Source organism: Trichechus manatus, unplaced genomic scaffold, assembly GCF_000243295.1.
Source record: "Trichechus manatus latirostris isolate Lorelei unplaced genomic scaffold, TriManLat1.0 scaffold00075, whole genome shotgun sequence".
NCBI classification, from domain to species: Eukaryota; Metazoa; Chordata; class Mammalia; order Sirenia; family Trichechidae; genus Trichechus; species Trichechus manatus.
In genome coordinates this window covers 6,487,224-6,513,174 of record NW_004444011.1, presented here as the reverse complement: position 1 = coordinate 6,513,174, position 25,951 = coordinate 6,487,224, and the positions used below count along the sequence as shown (strand labels likewise).

The 25,951-nt window shown below is 36.7% G+C and overlaps 1 protein-coding gene across 6 annotated transcripts in view; it reads right to left on the bottom strand.

Moving 5' to 3' along the window:
• Nucleotides 1-25,951, bottom strand: part of DNAJC1 (DnaJ heat shock protein family (Hsp40) member C1) — a 343,339-nt gene that overhangs the window by 284,324 nt on the left and 33,064 nt on the right. For 3 of the 6 annotated variants that reach the window (XM_023735044.1, XM_023735042.1, XM_023735045.1), the window contains exon 1: nt 6,431-6,492. The exons of 2 other annotated variants lie outside the window; for them this stretch is intronic. Coding sequence is in view for 1 of the 4 variants with exons in the window: in XM_023735041.1 (XP_023590809.1) it covers nt 7,257-7,337 (81 nt within the window). In the remaining 3 variants the exon portion in view is untranslated. Of the gene's footprint in view, nt 1-6,430; nt 6,493-7,256; nt 7,483-25,951 lie in introns of those variants that run through there. One more of the 6 variants, XM_023735041.1, reaches the window with a different exon arrangement.

Here is a 25,951-nt window from a genome sequence, read left to right as displayed (position 1 = left end):
AAAGGTACATAAGGCTTCTAATTTCTAATGCAATTTTCTTTCCAGTTAAAATTTAATTTTCCTTAGTTTTCTTGTTTTAAAATATGGTTCTAAACTCATGCAAGAATCAGAATAAGTGGTTCCCTGATTTAATTCTGTGTTTTATGAAGACCAAGCAGTCAGTTGAAGACATTTCAGCTTTGTTTAAGTGGCCAAACTACATCCTATTAACTACAGCTATTAAAGAAAACTGTTATCTAAAAATTTGCTTCATATAATTGTGAACACTGTTCTGTATAACAGCAAGTGCTACTGAGTAGCATACATCTTGGTTTTGTCATTTTTTTTAAATTAATTCAGACAAATTATGCCTTTAACTGGATAGTTTATCCATTTACACTTAATGTGTTTAAATATGTTTGAATTTATTTCTACCTATTTATTATGTCCTGACCTTTCCTTTTCTTTTTTTTTTTTTTGGAATGAGTGTTTGTTGTTTTTAACTTCTCACTACATTCTTCTCCACTCCAATTTCTCTTGTTGGTAAGTCACATGCTCTGTCTATTCATTTAGTGGCTACTCTAATTAATTTGGAGCCTTGGTGGTGCAGTGGTTGAGAGCTATGGCTGCCAACCAAAAGGTCAGCAGTTTAAATCTACCAGCTCCTCCTCGGAAATCCTGTGGGGCAGTTCTACTCTGTCCTGTAGGGTTGCTATGAATCGACTCGATGGCAACGAGTTTGGTTTGGTTTTCTAGTTAATTTTAAAAGTATATTAAATTTAACAATGTCTAAGGTTAACATCTTTACCTGCCTCCCGAAAAATATAAGAACCTTAGAGAATCTGAACTGTGATTACTTCCTTCAAACTTATATACTGTTGTTTCCCAATATTTCAGTTCTATCCTATTTACTCTCTCCATAAATTAGATATTTTTCTATATAGTCATTGTTTGCTTATGGTTTACCTACATATTTATCAATACATTTGCTTTCTATTCCATCTTGCACAGTAGATATTCCACCTGATAATCATTTTCCTTCTCTCTAAAATATATCTTTTAGTATTTGCTTCAGAGAGAGTCTATTTTGCTTTTATCAAGAAATTATGTCTTTATTTTTCCCTCTTTCTTGAAAGACAGTTTCGCTGGGTATAGAATTCTAGTTTTAAGGTTATTTTTCCTCAGTGCCCTGAAAAGAATCCACTCTTTTCTCCACTGCTACTATCTGTCTTCTCTTTCTCTGACTGCTTTATAAATTTTTCTCTCACTCCCCTGTATTTTTATTATGATATTTCTACTGATAATTTATTGAGCTTCTTGGAAGTACTGGTATTTTTCAACAGTGCCCCCCCGCCCAAAAAAAAAATCTCAGCCATTCTCTCTCTAAATATTGTCTTTTCATTCTCTCCATTAAAACCTTCTGGAACTCCAATTATATATGTCTTCTATCTCTCACATCTTCCATGTTTCAGTCTCTCAATTTTCCACCTCTTTGTCTTTCTGGGCAGAATTCAATTTCCCTCTGTCTCTCTTTCAGTTCATTAATTCTTTCTTCAGCTGAGGCTAATCTGATGTTTTTCTACTGTTTGGATTATTTTTAAACTTTTTACTTTGAAATAATTGTATGCTTACAGAAAAGTTTCCAAAAATAGTATAGTCACATATACCCTGGCTTCAGTTTTCCCTAAAGTTAGCATCTTATATAAACATACTACAATTATTGAAAGCAGAAAATTCACATTGATACAATACTATTATCTTCAGATTTATTCAAATTTTGCCAACTGTCCCACTATACTGCAATTTTCCTAGTCTGGGATCACATATTGCATTTAGTTTTCATGTCTCTGTAGATACCTCCAGTTTGTGGCAGTTCCTCAGTCTTTCCTTTCTTGATCTTGACATTTTTAAAGAGTACTAGTAAGTTATTTTGTAGAATGTCCCTCAGTTTTGGTTTGCCTGATGTTTTCGCCTGATTAAATTGAAGTTACTCATTTGTTGGCAAGAATATCACATAAGTAATATTGTGCACTTCTGCATGCATCATATCAGCAGATAAATGATGTTAATATGTCTTTCTACTGACAATGCTAAACAGTGATCATTTGGTTATTTGCCATGTTTGCCCACTATAAAGTTACTACTTTTCCCTATTTAGTATCTTGTGGTAAGATACTTTCTTGGCATACTTTTGCAAACTAATTTTAGAATCCACTAATAATCCTTGTTTTTGATAATTATTACTGTGGCATTTGTCTGGTGGTGATTTTCTATTTTTGTCATTCCTTCTACATTTGTTAACTGGGATTCCACTGTTAAGAAGAGCTGTGCCTTATCCCCTATTTATTTATTCAGTTATAGTCAATTCTTATTTATTATAAAGTCACTATGAACACTCAGTTAACAAATACTGACCCAGTGCTTCCAGGGGAAAGACAAGGTTAGGTTCCTGCATATCTCTGGTCACAACATTTTTGTCAGCCAATTAATACATAACCTTGTTTTGTGTGTGTTTCTGTTTAAAAAAAACTTACTTACTAGATACTGTTAATTCATTAACATTGAACTCATGTCCAACAGCACTATAATTTGTGTCTGAATTAAACTTATCTAATACACATATTTTCTTTGCAAAGCACATCACAGCCTTCTTGCACTTAGGAACAGAGACAGTACTTCAGCACAATGTTTGGAGGGCACTTTAAATCACCAATAAAAAGCATAAAAATGCAGCACTAAATAGAAGGTGAAAAAGATACTTGTTTACAGTGTGAGAGGTGAAACTAGAAGGTAGTGTCACCTTGTTTGATCTCAGCTGGGAACACACACATCAGAAGACTCAAATTCTTCACTGCTTTGCGCACATCTACAAATGACTGGAAAATACTGCAAGTACTGACTTTGGGGTTACAAATAAATTTTAGTGAGTAGGGTGAATTCGCAAATATGGAATCAATGAGTAACAAGGATCACATTTATTTATATCCATATAAATTTATGAATATTTAATCTTATAAGTTAAAATTCCTTATACCATTACTTATTCTGTTCAACTCGTTCCAGATTTGGTCACTGGGAAACAATACAAACTGACTCCTAAGTCCCTTTGCCATGTCTCCATCATATTTTTTTCAGTATCTCTCAAATATTTTTTAACATTCTTAATTAAAGTATAATTTACATACCATACAATTCATCCATTTTAACTGTACAGTTCAATAATTTTTTACTAATTTATCTAGTTGTTCAACCTTTACCACAATCCAATTTTAGAATATTTCTACCACTCCAAAAGTTCCTTCATGTCCATTTGCAGTCAATCTTCATTCTAACCCCCAGTCCCAGGCAAACACCAATCTGCTTTCTGTCTCTTTAGTTATACCTTTTCTAGAAATGTCATACAAATGGAATCATTCAAGATATAGTCTTGTATGTCTGGCTTCTTACACTTAACATTACTTTTTGAGGTTCATCCATAATGTTACATGTATCAATTGTTCATTTAATTTTACTGCTGAGTAGTATTCCACCCTCATCAATTTCTTAGCCCTGGTGGCACAGTGGTTAAGAGCTTGGCTGCTAACCAAACGTCGGCAGTTCGAATCCACCAGCTGCTCCTTGGAAACCCTATGGGGCAGTTCTACTCTGTCCTATAGAGTCACTATGAGTAAGAATCGCCTCAATGGCAACATTTTTTTTTTCCTTTCAATATTCCACCCTTATCAATTTCTGAACACTTCCTTACTTTCTTGTGCTACTAGATGTTCCAGGGTTCATCTTGAATTTTCTCTGTCCCAGCTTCGGAATCTGCCATTTCTCCAGGTAGCCCTGGTTACTTTTATTTACTCACTGAGTTTTTATTTCAATTTCCTTTTTCATTTCCAGAAGTACTAATTGGTTCTTTTTCAAGTCTGTTTGGCTACTCTTTAAAGGTTATTAGTTAGAATACAAGCTACGTCCCTATAACAAAGAGATCCTAAAATACAGTGGCTTTAAAAAGATAGAAGATAATTTCCTTCTCATGTGATATCTAGAAATAAGCATTCCAGAGCTGGAGGGGCAGCTCAACACATACTTCAAACTCTGTATTCAAATTCTACTGACTTGCGTTTTCATCCAGTCAGTAAACAAGGAGTCCCTGGGTGGTGCAAATGGTAAACACTCTTGGCTACTAACCAAAAGGTTGGAGGTTCAAGTCCACCCAGAGGCACCTCAAAAGAAAGGCCCGGAAATCTACTTCTGAAAAATCAGCCACCGAAAATCTGATGGAGCTCATTTCTACCCTGACACTCACAGGGTTACAATGAGTTGTAATCCACTCAACGGTAACTGGTTAGGTTAGGTTAGGTTACAGGTAAACAAGAGGGGGAAATAGGCAGGGAAGAACACATAGGCATTCCTTCTTAAGGTAAAACACAGGAGTGTCACACATGACTTCCGTTCAAAATCCATTGCTAAAACCACATCACAGACCAAACCATCCTTCAAGGAAAGTTAGTAAGTGCTGTTTCCAGCTCAGCAGCCATGTGTCTACTTATAATTTAGTAATTTTTTTAAATTAAAAAAAGACCCACTATATACAATGCCATCCTTTAATTATAAATGCATGATATTTGAATATTTTATATTACACCAATAATTAAAGTTCGACTAGAAAAATTTTCCAGAATTTTCACCCAGCCATTTGCTACCTTAATTTAGCAATATCTCTTCCTCCATACAAGTTACTACTTCCTTCAAACGTTAAGAAAGTAATAGGATACACAAAGAACTCAATAGAACTAAATAGCTAACATTTATTAAGTAGTATATTTTACATACATCATATCATTGAAACTTCACAAACAAGTTATAAAGTCAGTACTATTTATCTCATATATAAGAAAGCTAAGGCTTAGAGAGCTTCCATGACTTATCCAAGACCATGCAATTAGTAAACATTAGAACAACCCAGCTCTGAGCTCTTAGCCACTATGGTTTAAAATACACATTTCCCCCATATTTTAAGTTTCTAAATTCAGGATGCATCTTAATATTGTTGGAATTTTACAATTGTTGCTGTAGCAATACTAAGTTGTAATAACGAGGTAGTTGCCATTCCTTGTGCTTGCGCAAATCTTCAAGGTACCAGCACCAAAAGTTGCAGAATTTGAGTTGAAAGAAAATCCAAGAGACAACACTAAAACACTCTATTAATTCCTAAGAACTCAACAATTGTAAAGAGAGGGGGAGAGTGGGGGAAATCAGATATATTTAGCAACATTTCCAAAGTGGGTATCAAAGTAGGGTTAGCTCTATGTAACTGCAAAACTGGCTTAAGAACTGGGCACCAATGGTTCTAGATTCTTGTTAGAAAAACTGCATGTAGAAGAGCTCCATGTGGAAAAATTGAACATCAATGACTGAGTCAAAAGTGATTCAAAAAGAGTTGGACTCTGAATGTAAAGAACTTTTGCAATACTTTAACCAATTTATTTCACATATATTTTCATTTTCAGGTATGTGTAAGAGTTATAAATAATAAAATTAATGTTTTACTAGGTCTGATAAGAGATTTCTTTTGGTAGATAGAAAATAAAAATTGGTAAAAAGTTTTGATGGCCCACTTTCCTTTTAAGCAGTATATAATAGTGCAACATGCTATGACAGCAAAAACAGTGTTTCTATATAATTCACTGTAAGATATCCTATTATTGAGCTTCAGATATAGCATTAATGAAATCATTCTCCCATGCCCCATCCTCATAGCCCATCCTCTGACCGGAAAATTATGTATTATATAGGACAAAGTTTTCATGACTAACTCATATCATAGTATTGGCTCTTTCCCAGTTTTTTCAGGTTCATAAAAAAAGTCTAATGTTTTTCTGCTGAATTTTCAATTTACTCAGTTCTTGATTTTCTTTATGCCTGAACCTATATAAAATTTATAAGACTGGAGGAAACAATTAAAACTATTTTAGGCATTAAAGTTACTTTCTTAAATTGTCACTGTTACCATGAAGATTTTTAAACAATTTCACTGACTTCTATTAGCATTTCTTGCTATTCAGCATTATGGTGTATCTAAGTTTTCTTAATTGGGCAGCTTTATTACAAACGAAAATGAAAAATAATGTAACTCGAAGTTATATCAATTTAATTTTGTACTATCAAATCAATCACTTGCTGAAAGTGAACAAGACTTGAAGCACTTACTGATGAAGATCAAAGGCCACAGCCTTCAGTACGGATTACACCTCAACATAAAGAAAACAAAAATCCTTACACCTGGACCAATAAGCAACGTCATGATAAAGGAAGAAAAGATTGAAGTGGTAGAGGATTTCATTTTACTTGGATCCACAATCAACGTCCCTGGAAGCAACAGTCAAGAAACCAAACAAGGCACTGCATTGGGCAAATCTGCCGCAGAAGACTTCTTTAAAGTGTTAAAAAGCAAAGATGTTACCTTGAAGACTAAGGTGTGCCTGACCCAAGCCGTGGTGCTTTTCAATTGACTCATATGCATGTGGAAGCCGGGCAATGAAAAAGGAAGACCGAAGAATTGACATCATTGAATTACAGTGTTTGCAGAGAATACTGAATATACCATCGACTGCCAAAAGAACAAACAAATCTGTCCTGGAAGAAATACAGACAGAATGCTCATTAGAAGCGAGGATGGTGAGACTTCGTCTCACATACTTTGGACGCATTATCAGGCAGGACAAGTCCCTGGAGAAGGACATCATGCTTGGTAGAGCAGAGGGTCAGTGGAAAAAGAGGAAGACCCTCAATGAGATGGACTGACACAGTGGCTGCGACAATGGGCTCAAGCATAACAATGATTATGAGGATGGCAGAGGACTGGGCAGTGTTTCATTCTGTTGTATACAGGGTCGCTATGAGTCGGAACTGACTAGACGGCATCTAACAAGAACATCAAATCAAAATGAAATAAAGACCATGAATTAGTCAAGTTCTCTTTCTTTGTGGCCCTCCAAATTTTATTATTCTGAAAGCTGAATTATCTAACAAATTAATATCCTCATTCTCCTCTTATACTAAGTTGTTTAAAGGAGGTCAGTGGAAGAAAACAATGACCACCACAACAACAAAAGCCCATTTCTCAATAGATGTTAAAACAGGATTTAAAAAAAGAAAAAAAAAATGCAAAAATAGCACTGGAACCAAAAAGCAAACAGAAGCAAGAAATTCTCAGTTATAAGGGAGGCTAATAAAACATTTTTGAATAAAAGGATTTTAATTTTTGAAAGAAGGGAGAAAGTACTCACAATCCTATTCAAACATTTGCTCCTGTCTTTCCATAATGAATGTTTTCCTTTGCAGATCTTGACAGACTCCCAGGTCAGCATCTCTATCTAAAGTTGACAGACCAAAGATTTATTTTCAAACATGGACCACAACGGAATATGGAGCTGATTTGATTTCTGCTGTGCTACTGCCACAAAAAGACTCCTTGAATTATTTGCTCAAGCATAGTACATTCACTGATTATGACTGAAAAAAAAAAAAAAAGATAGAATTATCAGCCAAAAAGTTTAGAATCTTATCCTAAATATTTTTAGAGATTTTTCTGAATCATATCCTATTTTTCTATACCCCTAATCTCACACATACATTTTTATATCACATTAGAGATTCTAAAGATAGCTTCTAAACTTTCTTTACTCCATATGAATCAGGTTAAGAATATTAGCTTATCCTGATATGACTCTGGCCACAGAAGTACACATATTATCTGTTTAAACATAGTGTGGCATAATACCTTTTAATTTTATAATTTATTTAGAGATAGTAAGAAAACCAATGGCTACTAGTGAATGTTCCCCCTATTGTTTACTAGATTTGGCTCATCAACCATTCAATAAGTAGGAGTGAAAGAAGTAATTTGTTTGGATATCTTTTATTTGTGTCAAAGAACTGTTTATCTTGACAGCAATGTATTTCAGGTTTAGTAGCTAAAATCATTTTCTTGTCCTTTTCTTTGCTATATATTTATAAATGATCATCTGAAGTTTTTAAGTCCTGTAAGGAAAAACAAAGGACATCTGAAAGCAGAATTTGAAGAATCTTTTAAATAACACTAGCCTGGAAAAACTGATATATGGAAAACATAGGAGAGGGATTTTTTAATTCCTTTCCATTAACAAACATAAGATATACTGTACATTTTTTAAAAAAATAATTTGTCATAACTGATTTCTACCCATGTTAGAAACTCTTCTAAAAAATGGTACAAATATAAATACCTGATGTAAAAGATATCTCGATCATTTACCAAACTTTAGAATTTTAGAGCAACCAGGATGGTATTATAACTACAGGACATTAAATAAGAGAAAACAAGAAAACATGTAAATGGGGGAGTTCAAATACAAAAAATTCTGCTGTTCTCAAAAAATTTTCAGGAATTAAACTCTACAATTTAAGCTTATCTTCTTCCCACTTTTCCTTTATCTTCTTTTTGTATGTGCATCTGCATAAAATTAAGACCTCAACTTTCCTATAGATGTTTATTAACATGGGCTATGACCTAGTCTTTGTCTTGATTTCAGGAAACTTTGTTATTTGGTTTCAGAAAGTGTTCCCCTGTTTTCGTCCCAGTTCAAAAGAATACCTCAACACTGTAATTAAAAAAAAAAATCTTTAATTTTTTTTCTGGATCATACCCATGCCCAAAGTATTCAATGCTTTTCAAAACTGAACCAACTGCTTAAAAATTTATCCTGCAATTAAGTGTAAGAATTTTTTAATCACCAGAATTATCCACTACAAAGTATACATGTTTTTAAAAGAATATCTAAAGGATCCCAAAAAGATCTAATTATCTCCAATTTTCTATTAAGAAATGAATATAATGAATTAGTTTGAGACTCTCAGGTACAGGAGAATACCCAGCTTTTTAAGAATAAAAATATGGGATGAGCTATAGAAGTTTTACAATTTCATGTTTTCCTAAAGGTATTACAAAAGAGCCCTGATGGTGCAGTGATTAAAGAGCTTGGTTCCTAACTGAAAGGTCAGGAGTTCAAACCCACCAGCCACTCCATGGGAGAAAGATGTGGCAGTCTGCTTCCATAAAGATTTACAGCCTAGCAAACCCTGTGGGGCAGTTGTACTCCGTCCTATAGGGATGCTATGAGTTGGAATCAACTTCATGGCAATGGGTTTCGCGTTTGGAAAGGTATTAGGTACCAAAATTTACCAGTGAAAATATTTTCCTTTATAAATAGTTCCACAATTTTGTGACTAAATAAAAGTCTTAAAAATCACTTTTACAAATTTTCATTGAAGACAAAATCCTTGTCTATCCATAGTGAAAGAGCAAGGATTTTTTTTTGTTTTTTGTTTTTTTTAATTATCAATTCATCAAGAACTGATAAATTTTTAGAAAATACAAATTGCTAGAAAACTGAAATTAAAAATCATAGACATATAAAATGTAACTTCTATTTCTATTAGAATCAGTATGCATAAAATTATTCTGTCAAACTGTGATAAAAAATTCTAAATGCTTACTCTCAATTTCTGTACTTATTTCACTGTAAACCAGTAACAAACAACGCAAACCAGCACCAGTCCACAGACCACACTTTAAGTAGCATCACATTAGATACAGACCAAGAAAGACCATTACACAAAAAATATTAATTAGGAATTAGTGATTATAGCTTTATCCAAGTGCTAAATAGTCAGTACGTTGGCAGTTTAAGAGTATGTATTTAGATCTAAAATACATGCATTAAAATACAATATTCATCTTAAAATTTGAAGGTGAGTGCAGAGTTTGAATAATGTTACAAGCTAAATTAATCCAACCTGTCTGTTTTCCCTCAAGAGTAGCACTTGGTTGTTAAATAAGTCCTATAAATAATTCCTACTTCTCCAGTATAAAACACTACTTGCTCTAGATGAGTGGTCAGAAGGCTACGATATGGTCAGCATAAAATGGACTGATGATCATCCACTGGTTTTAAGCCAGAACTTTTTCTGCCCTATCTCTACTACTGGAGAATAGTTTCTGACATATTTCATGTTCTGCACCAAGAAACTGGAAATTTCAGGTTGAAAACAGAAAACAGAATCAGAGCAACTAAATACAATGTCCAGTAAAAAGTCTTTGCTTCAAAAAAAAAAAAAAAAAAAACCGGAAAGGTCCTACAAAATATGACACCATTTTTCAAATCAGCTTCCAACTTTATTTACAACAGTATAAACTACATCGTTAACTAAAGTAATATTAAACATTGGCAATTTATGGAATGAATCTTAAGAAAGTAACAAATTCGTAAATGAAATTAGTATATACATACGTATGGGTACATTATCTAAAAAAACAGCACTACTTGTTTTTAGTTGTATGTTATGGTTTGTCAGTTCTGTAAAGACCAAAATTCCTACTACAAAGAAGTTATCTTGTTGCTTCCAATATTTGATCTGAGACAAATGTAGCACCAGTGAATGAAAACCACAGGTATCAGGTTAAGTTTCAATAACTAGTACTAACAATGAAAAAGACTGTAGCTATATCTCTATTACAGAGAAAACCAAGCACAGGCTAGATAATCAAAAACCAAAATGACTTCCTAATATTCTGTTCAATACTGAGATTCTATCCATAGTGCTACTAAGAAAGTGATACAATATATCCTAGCACTTGGCAGGAGCCCAGCTTGTCTTCTACAATAGAAGAAATGGGCACGATATATGAAATTTAGCTGAAATGAATCTTCCACATACTGAGGGATATCAGCATTCCTCAAATATACTTTTGCACCTCAGGTTACATTGGGTGAAAGAATTATGCTTCAAAACAAGTTTGAGACAAACCTGAATATAACATAATGTGGCAAGGCTAACAAAAATATGTTCAGTAGTTACTAAGGCCACAAAAGTTTTATGCTCACTACTTTAAAAAAAGGAACTGTTAGAAAAGATTATCAGCTTGAACGTTTCTCTAGTTTGAGATATGATTTCAAGAACAGTAATCTACCAACAGACAGATCTTAACACTTCTTTTTAGTAATAAGGAAGTTTATACACAGCCTCACCGAAAACCAAACCCGTTGCCGTCGAGTTGATTCCGACTCATAGTGACCCTAAAGGACAGAGTAGAACTGCCCCACAGGCTTTCCAAGGAGCACCTGGTGGATTTGAACTGTTGACTTTTTGGTTAGCAGCCGAACTCTTAACCACTAAGCCAAAAGGGTTTCCACAACCTCACCAGTTAATCAATATTTGATATTCTAGTCAGACTTTCACATTGTCTACATTCTTAAGGGTGAAAACTTCCATCTTACTTAATTTTCAATGAATAAGAGAAAAAAGAAGCTGCAAAAAAGCTGCAAAATTGTAAGGACTAAAGAAAGATTAGGAAGGTATGTAGCAACAGCTGGAAAAAAAAAGGCATGAAGTTGGACGAAACGACAGGAAGAAGAGGCCAAACAACTGGTAAACTGATGCATCCCTTATTGGTGGTTCGACTGTATAAATAAAAGGGTGGCAGCTTGGTGGGAAAGTACTTAGCAACTGTGTTTACACAGACAACAGAAAGTACCACTAGAGTGGCAAACTGAACTGTGCAAGGCCAATTAACCCTTTCACCTTAGTGTTTTATACTAGCTATCTTACTTACTGTGCCTCTGTTAGGACCAAATATATGATATGCATTAGGACCAAATGTAATTATAAATCGTTGTTAGTTGTAATGATGAATTCTGCAAATTCCATGAGGCACATACATTTTATTTACTGTTCTGAATACCTTCCTTGCTACTCTCATCTGGTTTTAATCAAGGAACACTTTCAAAGTAAGAGGAGTTATCCAGAAACTCAAACTACACATGTCCTTTATTAAACTATGAATTGATTACTATTCAAGTTTTTTGGCCTAAAAGATTTTTCAAAAAGTTAGATTTACCACATATTTTTTCTAGATAAATTAGGAAAAATCAGGGAAAGAACATATTTAGATAAGCAAAAACATAATAAGGAAATCTTTATGTGCACTAAAAGGGTCTGCAAATGAACCAGCTGCTGCATTAGCAGTTATGTCTATAATTATAATTTACTATTTATAAGAGAAACTTTGCCTCTTGAAGGGCTGCATAATAACATTATTTTAAAGACTTTAATAGGTTTACTTCTGGTAATTGTATTCATCTTCCTGATTCCAGGAGATAGTCTTGTGTCTTCTTTAAATTATCTTTGAGAGCAAGGATTATATGTATTCTATAACACCTAGAAAAGCATTATATACTAAGTAGACATACAAATATTTGATAATGACCATGTTGTGAAATGTTGGCAGACGTGAAAGGCCTTGCTTCTGTGAGGTCAGGCCAAGAATAAAAATACGTAATTGTTCAATAGTAAATTAAAGGCAAGCCACATAAACATTTATTCATTAATCCTAACACTCTTTTTTCTCTACTAAGGCACCAACATCATCCTACTGTTGGTTGAAATTCCATGTCACATCTTCTCCTGGCCATGTTATTTATCACTGAATCTTAACAATAATTTTTAGAATGTTAGTCAAATAATGGGAAATGCCAATAGACTTTTTTGAGGTGGAGTTTAAAGAAATACACACTATGTCCTAACCCAACAACAATCAATATACCAGTCTGAAAAGGCTAGGCTTGCATCTTAGGAGCAAGGGACGCTTCTCTTTTCTGGCTTTTATCAGCTCTTCCGAAGGAGTAACAAAAGGCAAAAGAGCTGGAGAATTTTGTTTTCATCATGTTACAGAGGCTGTTTATTGACTTCTATGGCTATGTTAAAATCAGTGGAGGAGGAGACAGGCACAGCAGCTTCAGCCTTTCCCTAAGCCTTTTCTTGAATTCAGGCCACCCACCAGGTTCCCCTATTTGTCTGATCTTCCACAAGAACACCAGCATGATCACTACAAAAGCAACCAATCAAAATGAGCAGCATCAGGAATGGAGAAATGAGGCCAATAGTAAGCAACAGAAGGAAGGAGCAATGATAGTCCCAAAACTACTATCAGGAATGAACCAGAGCCCACTGATGCTTCTTTGTAGATCTGAAGATAATATGGTGAGTACTCACAAAGCTGGCCTCCTACTCTCTTGACATTCTCACAAGCACAAAAGTAGACTCCTAGTATTTAGTACTTAAATATCAGACAAAATGACTCTATCTTAGTGATGTTTTAGAAAAGAAAATTACCAAATTAAAAATAAATGAAAGGAAAAATAAAATGATAGACTACTATGCCAAGAAAACAAAACTCTCATTTTTTAGTTAAAAGTTGATATTTAGATAGTCTAATTAATTTACAATGTTTCATTGTTGTAAAGCAACTATTTCCAGGTTTCCTTCATGAATTCACTTCCTTGTTTTATAGGTATCCAGATAAACTATAATATGAATCAAAATCAAATTCCTGAAGGAGAAATAATTTCTATAAGTAGTAATTACGAATTTAATCCAAGTAAGAAATTCTGGGGCTTGAAGAAGTACAACTATGCCTTTCCATTTCTCCCACAATCATTCTAATCCCTGGAACCAATTTGGATTTGAGATTAGAATTGATCTCCAGTGCAGAGGACCAAAAAATTGAAAGAAAAAATTTAAACACATACACACAAGACTCAGTAGTCAATTACCACAATTTTTCTACATTAAATCAAAATAACATCTTAGTACATCTAATGCAACATCGAAGAATCAGGTTTATACTCTACTGTTGACTTTCCCGTATGATTACAACACTGGATTTCTTTCTACTTCCCCATCTGGATAAAGAGGTTGATAATTGGTCTTTCTCTCTCTTGGAAAGCCGCTATGACTGTCTAGTATAAAAGTTCTTTGAAAAGTCTACAGAAGGATAATAAATTAATGGAGGAATTTCTTTTCCAAGTGACCTGGGGGGAAAAAAAAATCTATGTCCAGGCTATTTTTCTACATTCTGTATATTATATCAACATTTAGATGTTATTCAACTGCTATCCATGAGCATATCTCCATCAAGAAAGAAAAATTTACCAAAGAGTGAAAATTCTACAGGAATTTCCAGTATTTCTTGAAGCAAGATTTTGTATTACTGAATATACTGACAAAGTAATTTATAGAATTCAAGTAAGCTCCATTCAGTAAAATGGTTAAGTCAATTAGCAAGTGAAAAGATTGGCTCTGAACCTAGTAAGCAACATTCTAAGCTTGAACTGCTTTCAGCAGGGCTATGCAAAGCTAGAAAACACCACAAAGAGGCCTAGTACTTAAATACCTATGAGTCCATCAACGGATTATTATTTTGTCTTGCAAGGCTCCCAAATGATTTGTTGTCTGTAATGGGCAGGAATCTTAACATTATACTTCAAAGATTCCATAAACCTAGCAATATATAAAAACATTTGAAAAAGTTAAAAATCTTTAGAAGTGCCTTCTTTTAAATAAGTGTTTTTGTTGTTTACCATCAAGCCAAATCCAACACACAGTAACCCTATAGGACAGAGGAGAATTGTTCCATATGGTTTCCTAGGCTGTAATCTTTACAGGAGCAGATCACCAGTTCTTTTCTCCTGTGGAGTGGCTGGTGGTTTCAAACTGCTGACCTTTCGGTTAGCAGCAGAGCACTTAACCATCATCCCTCCTTTTTAAATAAGTAGTAAGCTGGTTCAGTGGCTTCAAGCTTCAAGAACCTCTATGGGTTCCACTATGTAAAGCTATAGGGTTGCTATGAGTCAGAATCAACTCGACGGCAATAGGTATAAAGTAAAGCTATAATGCGATGGGTGCAGTTGAAGAAGTTGCAAAGACATTTCCTCAATTTTAAGCTTATGGATTAGTGAAAAGAGATCTACTCTAGATCATATTTTGAATTTTTATTCAAATAAATTCCAAGACCTATATCTCAAATAAGGACGCATCAGCCCAAGAGTTTTAAGGCTTTTAAGAACTGACTATGATGCTAGCTAAAAATGCTGGTGGATAATTAATTCATTCATTTATAGTACTGTTTCTGTTTGTGCTCTAATTATGAAGTTCCACAGATTTTGAAGGCTTTACCCCAATCCTATTTTTTGAATTAAAAAAAAAAAAAAGCAGTTGCCATCAAGTTGATTCCAACTCATGGCAACCCTGTGTGTGTCAGAGTAGAACTGTGCTCCATAAGGTGTTCAATGGCTGATATTTTGGAAGTAGATCACCAGGTCTTTCTTCTGGGGCACCTCTGGGTAAACTCGAACCTCCAATCTTTTGTTTAACAGCTGAGTGCTTAACCATTTGCGCACCCAGGGACTCTATTTTCAAGGTATGATTTTATAGAACTCAAGGTTTTCCAGGAAGCCATACATGGTGTTACAGCAGAAACACCTGTAGTTGGATCTGGTCCACCTGTATAAAGTAGAAAATAATGAAAAGCAAATGAAGCACAGAATACTGGAAAGGGAGAGATTCTCATTTGTTTTTTGCTTTTTTCACCATGGCAGTGAGCTGGAGAATTCTGCGTTCATCATGCAAGTCATTCAACCTTGCATGACTTAGTCAAACTAAAGTATAATTGATAAAAGGACCATCGATCATCTATTTCATACCTACTCTCAGCAAAGTTTGTTCTCAGCCTGCAATTCTTCAGTTTTTGATGATAGTCAAGAGTTTCTTCACCCATGGATTTTGCATTAGTATCAGAGCAAAATTTACCTCACAGAATGAACTGGGAAGTATTCCCTCTACTTCTATTTTCTGGAAGAGTCTGTGGAAGATTGTAATTATTTCTCTTTAAATATTTGATAGAATTCACCAATGAAGTCATCTGGGCCTGAGCTCTTCTACATGTGAAGATTTTTACGTACTAATTCAATTCCCTAACTTGTTATAGATCTATTTAGATTTTCTATTTCTTGATGCATTTTTTGGTAAATGGACATTGTCCAAGTCTTAGTCTGGGTTCTCTAGAGGAGCAAAACCACTGAGATGTGTGTGTGCATGTATAGAGAAAGAGAGAGAAATTTACTTCAAGGAAATGGCTCATGCAATTGTGGGAGGTGACAAGTCCCAAATCTGTAGATCCGGTGGCAGGCTGGAGCTCTCTGCTGGCTCACAGGACTGTGGGGGCTTGCAAATCCAAAATTTGCACGTCAGGTGGCAGGCTGGAGACTTCTGCCAGCTTACATCCCAGGCAACGCGTGCAGGGTCGAGAAAGAGCGAGCCAGGACATGCATTCATATACCAGAGGGAGGCCACACCCCAGAGAAAACTCCCATTTCATGTAATTGGCTGATCACATCAGATCCCATCACGGAAGGCAATTGTTGTTGTTGTTGTTAGGTGCCGTCAAGCCAGTTCCAGCTCATACTGGCCCTATGTACAACAGAATGAAATGCTGCCCAGTCCTGCACCATCCTCACAATCATTGCAATGTTTGAACCCACTGTTGCAGCCACTGTGTTAATCCATCTCACTGAGGGTCTTCCTCTTTTTTGCTGACCTTTTACTTTAACAACCATGATGTCCTTCTCCAGGGACTGATCCCTCCTGCTAATATGCCCAAAGTAAATGAAATGAAGTCTCTCCATCCTAACTTTTAAGAAGCATTCTGGCTGTACTTCTTCTGAGACAGATTAGTTTGTTCTTCTGGCAGTCCGTGGCATAGCCAATATTCTTCGTCAATACCATAATTCAACTGCATCAATTCTTCTTCAGTCTTCTTTATTTATTGTCAAGCTTTCATAGGCATGTGAAGCAATTGAAAATATCATGGCTTGGGGTAGGTGCACTTTAGTCCTCAAAGCGACATCCTTGCTTTTTAACACTTTAAAAAGGTCTTTTGCAGCAGATTTGCTCAGTGCGATACATGGTTTGATTTCTTGACTGCTGCTTCCGTGGACATTAACTGTGGAGCCAAGTAAAATGAAATCCTTGACAACTTCAATATTTTCTCCATTTAGCATGATGTTGTTTATTGGTCAAATTGTGAGGATTTGTGTTTTCTTTATGTTGAGGTGTAATCCATACTGAAGGCTGTAGTCTTTGGTCTACATCAGTAAGCGCTTCAAGTACTCTTCACTTTCAACAAGCAAGATTGTGTAATCTGCAGACCGCAGATTCTTAATGAGTCATCCTACAATCCTGATGCTGTGTTCTTCTTCATATAGTCCAGCTTCTCAAATTATTTGCTCAGTATTTAGACTGAATAAGTATGGTGAAAGGACACACCCCAGCAAACACTCTTTCTGATTTTAAACTACACAGTATCCCCTTGTTCTGTTCAAATGACTGCCTCTTGATCTGTATCAGGTTTCTCATGAGCACAATTAAGTGTTCTGGAATTTCCATTCTTTGCAATGTCATCCATAATGTATTATGATCCACACAGTCGAATGCCTTTGCATAGTCAATAAAACACAGATAAACATCTTTCTGATATTCTCTGCCTTCAGCCAAGATCCATCTGACATCAGCAATTATATTCCTCATTCCATGGCCTCTTCTCAATCGGGCTTGGATTTCTGACAGTTCCCTGTCGATGTACTGCTGCAACCATTTTTTAATTATCTTCAGCAAAATTTTACTTGCATGTGATAATAATGATATTGTTCAATAATTTCTGCACTCTGTTGAATCACCTTTCTTCAGGATGGGCACATACAGGGATTTCTTCCTGTCGGTTGACCAGGTAGCTGTCTTCCAAATTTCTTGGTGCAGATTAAGTGTGCACTTCCAGCATTACATCCGTATGTTGAAACATCTCAGTTGGTATCCTGTCAATTCCCGGGGCCTTGTTTTTCGCCAATGCCTTCCGTATCTGAAGCTTCAACTTTTTCCTTCAGTGCATCAGTTCTTGATCAAATGCTACCTCCTGAAATGGTTGAACATGGACCAATTCTTTCTAGTACAGTGACTCTATGTATTCCTTCCATCTTCTAGAATATCCAAACAAGCTCTCAAGGAAAGTGATTACATTCATTATATTATATTAAGGATGAATAACCAGTTAAGTATCTGCCAAACCACTAAGAATCACAGCCTAGCCAAGTTGACATAAAAATTAACCATCACAGTCCATTTCATCTAAGCTGTTTAATTTGTTGGTAATGTTTTTCATAGTATTCTCTTCTATCCTTTTAATTTCATTCAGACATTGTGTGGAGTTTAGACGTATTCAACATGGATCCTGCCCAGGAAGGAATCTGGGAGTGAACCAGAGTAGGTGACCAGGCAACAACCCTGTCCCACAGTTAGAAAGAGACATTAAACAGCTGCCCCTATACCCTGAAGCTAGCACCTACAGATTAACTGCCTTCAGGTATAAATGCAACCATTGCTGGAGTGTGAACAATTATAACCTATGTTATAATCAGGGCTTCACAGGTCCCTCACGGAATTCAGTGCTGCCTTCTGTACGTTAGTTTATCCTTATTAAAACGCTTGGCTTAATCAACCTGGCTTGTACAGTCTTTTCTTTTTGTTGGGGGGGGGGAATCCCAACAAACCTTTCCAAGGGCAATTCTGGGCTGTTTTCACCGTCTGTGACCCCGGTCCCCACCTTTGGTACTGCTCCAGCTGCTGGCTTGTAGGGACTCTATTAGATTGGTAATTTATGTTGTCTCTCTTTTTTTCCTGGTCAATCTAGCTAACGGTTCTTCGATTTTGTTCATCTTTTCAAAGAAACAGAGGGATTTTTGTTTTATTAATTTTCCTATTGTGTTCCTGTTTTATATTTCACTGGTTTTTGCTCTAATCTTTATTATTTCTTTCCTTTTGCTTGCTTCTAGTTTGCCTTCCCCTGCCCCCCTTCTCTACTGTGTTAAAGCAGAAGCTTAGGTTACAGATTTGAAATCTTTCTTTTCTAGTACAGGTATAGGTATTTAAAGCTATAAATTTCCATCTAAGTACTGCTTTACCTGGATCCCACAAATGTTGATATGTTCTGTTTTCATTTTCATTCAGTTCAAAATACTTCCTACTTTCCCTTTTTTCTTCTTTGACCTGTGGCTAATTTATAAAAATGCTATTTAAGTTCCAAATATTTGGGGTTATACCAAATTTGTTTATTTCTAATTTAATTCCACTGTGGTTGAAAAACATGCTTTGTATGACTCCAATCATTTTAAACGTATTGAAGCTTATTGTATGGCCTAACATATGGACTATTCTGAGAATGTTCTATGCGAGCTTGTAAAAAATGTGTAAACAGTCTTCTGTTGTTGGGTGGAGTGTTCTGCAGATGTCAGTCAGGTCAACTTGGTTGATAATATTGTTCTACATCCTTGAGATCTTCTGTGTAGGTATTCTATCAATTATTGAGAAAAAGGTATTAAATTATTGTTGATTTTTTATTTTTCCTTTCAATTTTGTCATTTTTGCTTCATGTATCTTGTATCTCTGTTGTTATTTGGGTATATGTTTATAATTGTTATATATTTCTGATGAATTTAGCTTCTTGGATGTGTAGAATAATTTTTTTTATCAAATTTGGGAAGTTTTCAACCATTATTTCTTCAAATACTTTTTCTGCTTCTTTCTCTCCTTCTGGGATTCTCATTACATATAATTTGTTATACCTGATTGTTTCCCACAGGTCTTTGAGTATGTTTACTTTTCATTTTTTTTTCTGTTTTACAGATTGAATAATTCCTACTGGTGTATCTTCAAGTTCACTGATTCTTTCTTCTATCATCTCAAATCTGCTGTTGATGGGATCTAATGAATTTTTCATTTCAGTTATATTTTTCAACTCCAGAATTTCCGTTGGGTGGCGGTTTTTTTTTTTAAATAATTTCTATCTCTTTATTGAGATTGTCTCTTCACTAATTCACTGTCATCATAATTTTCTTTATTCTTTAAGCATAACTTTGTCTTTGAACATATTTATGATAATAGCTTTGAAGTTTTTACCTGCTGAGTCCATTTGTCCCCATATAATGACAGTTTCTACTGACTACTTTTTTCCTTTCAGATTTTCTTGTTTCTTTGCATGTTTCATAATTTTTGTTGCGTGCTTGACATTTTGATATTAATTTAGCAACTCTAGATTTTGATTCCCCTCCACCCCCTTGGGGATTGTTGTTGCTATTTTTGTTTGTTTAGTGACTTGCCTGTGATTAGCATATGGAGTCTGTCTTTCCTGCAAGGTACAGTCACTGAAATCTCTGCTGTTTGTCTGTTTTTACTTTTAAGCCTGGCTTTCTAGATACTGCCCCTGTATCAGCATGCCATAGTGATTACCCAATCATTGGTCAGAGATTGTGCTCAAACACCTTGGGCCAGTTAAGTCTTCCACTTTTTGTCAATTGATTTGTGTCAATTGGGGAATGTACTGAAAGTTTAGGCATTTTAAAAGTCTTCCTAGACTTTTACTTTGCACTGGACTCTCTTGTGTTTTGTTTACATGTGCATAAGGCCTCACGTTTAGCCAAGAATGTGTGAATAGCTAGGCCAGTCTCTGGCACACTCCCTCAGTGTGCATGCAGCCTTGTGCATATGCATGGCCTTACAGATCATCACAGATATATGGAATCTTATCAAGGCCCATCGTGACTGTCTCATTCCCTGGATCTATGTATTTGCTTTCTAGTCTACTGCCTTATTCTGCCCTAAACAGGATCACAAGCTCAGACAGACTGTGATCTTGGCCTTCCCCATTTGTTTGCCACTGAGATAACTACTATTCCTAACTATACCCAGGGCATGAGATTTTTCCACACTTTACTCCAAATCAAGCCAGCCCCAGCCAGCAGTGAAGCTGCTGGATTTAAGAGCTTGCTTCTCCCTGGTGGAACTACCTCACAGACAGACTTAGGAGGAAGGATCAGAGTAGCCCAAGGCTAAAATGGCGCTGATAGCCACTGATCCTACTTGAAGTTCACTATATATATTTTTTAATAAATGTTTCTAAATTTGTTGTACGCCTTTAGTTGATTTTCAGAGTCCTCAAATGGTTGTTTTTGGCAATTTTTTTTTAGTTTTATTATGTTTTTGAGGGGAGATTTGCAGAGCTCCTCACTGTCATTCTAGAAGTCCTGCCTCCTATCTCTTTTCTTTTTCACAGCATCCTCTAAATTGTGGCCTACAAGTACTTTTGAATATATGCCCCATCAAGAAAAAAATAATTTAAAAAACTTTAATAATTATATTGAAATTTTATATATCTATTTATTATTTATACATAGTCTATTACTGTACTAATAGATGCTATATTAGAAAACATATCAAAATATAAAATTTTAAAGGATGAGATAAAAATAAAAGTAAACAGAAATTTTAACATTTTCTTCCTGAACCCAGCAATTATCTTTTATACCCCTGGGCAATATAAGTACCTGCTCCCTCCTTGGAATCCAATGCTCTAAACTAGGAGTCTAAGTTAGGGGTAGGTTGTAGTTTGTTGGACTCTGCTCTAAACAAGTGCTGTCCAACAGAAATATAATGTGAGCCACATGTATAATTAAAAATTTTCTAATAGCTACATTTAAAAAAAGTAAAAAGAAACAGGTGAAATTAATTTTAATAATACTGTATTTTTATGCAAATAACATGTGCCTTCTGTGTTTGTGACTGTGCCTTCCCCCATGAGGCATTTTCATAAGCATGCTATGCCAATTTTTTTATAGCAACATGTGGAAGAGGACTGTCATGGTAGTACTTTTGAGGGTGCCTCGCAGGAGGAGGGCGTAGCTGGCAAACAAACACAGAAGGCACATATCTTAGTTATCTAAAGCTGCTATAACAGAAATACCACAAGTGGATGGCTTTAACAAAGAAAAATTTATTTTCTCACAGTCTAGTAGGCTAGAAGTCCAAATTCAGGGCATCAGCTCCAGGGGAAGGCTTTCTCTCTCTGTTGGCTCTGGGGGAAGGTCCTTCTCATCAATCTTTCCCTGGACTAGGAGCTTCTCCATGTAGGAACCCCAGGTCCAAAAGATGTGCTCTGCCCTCAGTGCTTCTTTCTTTCTTTCTTTCTCTGCTTGCTTCCCTTTCTTTTTATCTCTTGTAAGATAAAAGGTAGTGCAGGCCACACTCCAGGGAAACTCCCTTTACATTGGATCAGGGATGTGACCTTAGTAAGGGTGTTACAATCCCACCCTAATCCTCTTTAACACAAAATTACAATCACAAAATGGAGGACAACCACACAATACTGGGAATCATGGCCTAACCAAGTTGACACATATTTTTGGAGGACACAATTTGATACATGACAGCACATATTATTTGTGTAAAAATATAGTGTATATCATTTAAACTAATATACCTAAAATATTACCTTTTCAACCTCTAATCAATATTAAAAATTACTAATGAAATATTTTATTTTTTTAAATTAAGTCTTCAAAATCCAATGTATATTTTATACTTACAACACGTCTCAGTAAGCTAAATTTTTTTTTCAATAAGCTAAATTTTTGAATCCACCAGGTACTCCTTAGAAACCCTATGGGGCAGTTCTACTCTGTCCTATAGGGTCGCTAAGAGTTGGAATTAACTCCAAAACAACAGGTTTGGTTTTTTGGTTTTAGGTAATAGGAAAGCTGGCATTCAACATTATAATTATTATAAAAGAATTACAGCTTTAAAAAATGTTACAGGGTCAAAGTAGCACTGCAAACACTTTAGGGACTTCCTCCCAGACCCCATTCCAAATATATATCCTTGATAAAATTTAAAGATAAAAAATTATAAACATATTTAAAAACAAACAAACAACTAGTTAAGTATCTCTGCAGACAAAAGGAGTAGAAACTTGTAGCCACAAATAGGGCTTAAGCTATAGACCTACTGGGCTCTGGGCCTAGAAGCAAGCAGAAGAGACCAAGAGTTTGCCTCCCACTGAGTAATGAGAACTAAAAGTATTCTACAAGACACATGGGATCAGAGCCACGCTCAATGCTTGAAACCAGGGACCGCAGTAGGGCTCTACCACCTGTGAAAAAAAGTGTAAAAGGTAAGAAGGCCACTGCCTAGGCTACAATTGATAAACTATTATGCACCTGAGATGTTAAGAGGTGACAGTTTCAGCCCAGCAGCCAAGATTGAGCCAAGGGGCCTGCTGACTTGCCATCTGGTTCTGCAACGGCCCTAGTATAACCTCAGGAGGGAGTCCTAACCTGCCTATATAAGACCTAGCTCATCTACAGAAGTAAAACTAACTGTAAAGCCACTGAGAAAGGATGAATAGAGCAGAGATACTCCCACTCAAGATGAGCCTGGAAATTAAAACGCCACCTACAAAAATATAATATTTTAACTGCAAGAAAAGAGTATTTACTTCACAGTTTAATTACCTATATGCAATTCTTCATTATAATCCCGAAATCTAAAACATCTTAATATCAAAATGATAGGCTTGAACCAGACACATAACTCACACAATGGACACAAGGGCCCTGATTTAAAAGCCTATGTCACTGAACAAACTGTATACAAATTGACGAATGGGAACCTAATTTACTATGTAAATTTTCACTGAAAACACAATAAAATATTATTTTTAAAAAACTTCTGCAGAGGAGGTGAGGCCAAGATGGTAGACTAGTCAGATGCTTCCTGTGGTCCCTCTTACAACAAAGACCAGAAAAACAAGTGAATTGATTATATATGACAATCTAGGAGGACTGAACATCAAAGGCAAATTTGAGGAATCGGACTGAGTGGCAGGGGGAGGGAGAGACAGTTCAGAAGCAGCAAGAAGTTGCCAGACCTAACCCAGCAGGGGCCAGCGCCCTTCAAGCCAGATCAGCTTGTGTGCGTGGTGAGGCAAGCAGTGGTGCTGGGGAGGCGTCTTCCACATCGGGAGAGACCCAGCAGTAGAGAGTCTACTCAGGCATCCAGAACCAGTGAAAAGCATTGCTCAATCAGCAAAAGATAAGTACTTGTGTCTGACCTACCGTGCAGATCAAAAAATACTCCTCTTGGGAAAAACCTATCTCCCATTTACCTGCCCCCTCCCTGCTATGCACCAGGTGCTGGCTGGCTTTAGCGATTTCCGAGTCCACTGGGCCGGAAGTAGGGTAATTTGCTCTGAGCCATTCTCCTGACCTCGGAAATGGAAAAAATTGACAAACGGGAAAATAAATATTCTCCCGGCTCCCCTAAGCCAGGAATTCAGGGTAGGCATAGCTCCTTTGCCTAGGCACAGGCATAAGAGGTCTATGGACTTTGAATGCCTTTCACCCCTGCATAGATCTGTGTGGGCCCATTTCAACAGCGTAGGCCCTCATTACCACAGTACAACAGAGTACATACCTGAAGTCTAACTTCAACTGTTTCAGCTATATGGTGAAGTGGCAGGTTCACGATAATTGACACCACTCTGCCCATTAAGCAGGGTCCTCATCTACCTACATCAGGGGCCTGAGTACTGGTGGTTCCACCCACTCTACCAAGCCACCTGAGACACGGGTTCAAGACTAAGTGGTGCCCCCCAGTCCTTGCAGAAAACAGCACTGGGAGCTCAAAGTTTGGCTGCAAAACCTATCCACCTATGCCCTCTAGGGAACAGGGACACACTTTCCTCCCAGACACTCAGGGGCAGCTGTCAGCACCCCTTGCTCCACGCATGACTCCTTACTGCAGCCAGACACCTACGCCTACACCAATCACCCATGCCTGTCTAGGACTACAGGTAAGAGCCTACACCACACACTTGGTGACCAACTACCTGGACACCTGAGCTGAATTAATACAAGAAAACTAAACACAGTCCTAGGCTTAGATACTTAGTTACAAATCTAACCACCTGGTGACAGGACCTTAGAGTTTAAAGGAACCAATAATCTTATTAGCCCACACAAGTAGCCTATTTGGGCAAATCAAAACAAAACAAGAAGCTAAGACACAGTAAGCAAACATAAAATAAATAAATATAATAACTTACAGATGTTTCAGAGACAATAGTCAATACCAAATCACATAAACAGGCAGACAATGATGGCTTCAGAAAGGCTCAAAATAATCAAGAAACTTTCTGGAGTTCCGGCAAAATGGCGCTCTAGGCAGAAGCACCATGCCGTCCCTCCACCGCAAAGATCCGAAAAACTAAGTCGAACAGAGAAAACAACAATCCTGAAACCCTAAAACATCAAATGAAGAGATAAAGAACTCAGCCAAGCACCAAATGGAGTGATAAAACTTAGAACAGAAAGCGAGGAGAAATTCACGCAGAGGTCCCCTACCAGCTCACGCAGCGCGGATCCGCCATCTTGGACTCCTATCAGAGACAAGCAAACGGGGTGCGAGAAAGCAACCTCACAGAGCTTCCAGCGGGAGTCAAAACAACCGGCAATTTGCGATATACACTTTTCCACCTTCCACCCTTCTTCACCCCCACTGGGCCTCCTCTGCTTCCCGTGACCACAATCTCTTGTCCGGGAAACACCGGCTGCTTGGATTGCACACACCCGAAAGGGATGGCTCTCTGAGTGCCATTTGCCGACTGCTGGCGTTGCTTTTTTGCACTTCTTTTGATTTCTTCCTTACCTCTCACCACCTCCCCTCCTTTCGCTCAAATACTTGGCTCCGTGCGCCATCTTTGCTTCTTCCTGAGAGGCTGCAGAGCTCTGGTAATTTGTGATATACAATTTCCCACTCCCTACCCTTTTACACCCACACTCGGCCCCCACTGCTTCCTGCGGACACAGTCTCTTGTCCCAAAAACACCAGCCTGCACTAGCTGGCTCTCTGAGTGCCATTTGTTGGCTGCTAGTGTTGCTTTTTTTTCTGCTTCTTTTGATTTCTTCCTTACCTCTCACCACCTCCCCCTCCTTTCGCTAAAATACCTGGCTCTGTGCGCCATCTTTGCTTCTTCCTGAGGGGCTGTGGAGCTCCATTCGAGTGTGGAGCTGCTTCCCGGTCTGGCTGCCGTGCTGGTGGGATCCTAGGGCTTTTGTTCGTTTGTTTCTTTTGAATTGTTTGTTTTCTTTTCCTTTTCTTGAGTTGGGAACCAGTTCAGGACAGGTGGTGTTGTGTGGCAAGGAGACTTCCCCCCGGCTTCCACAGA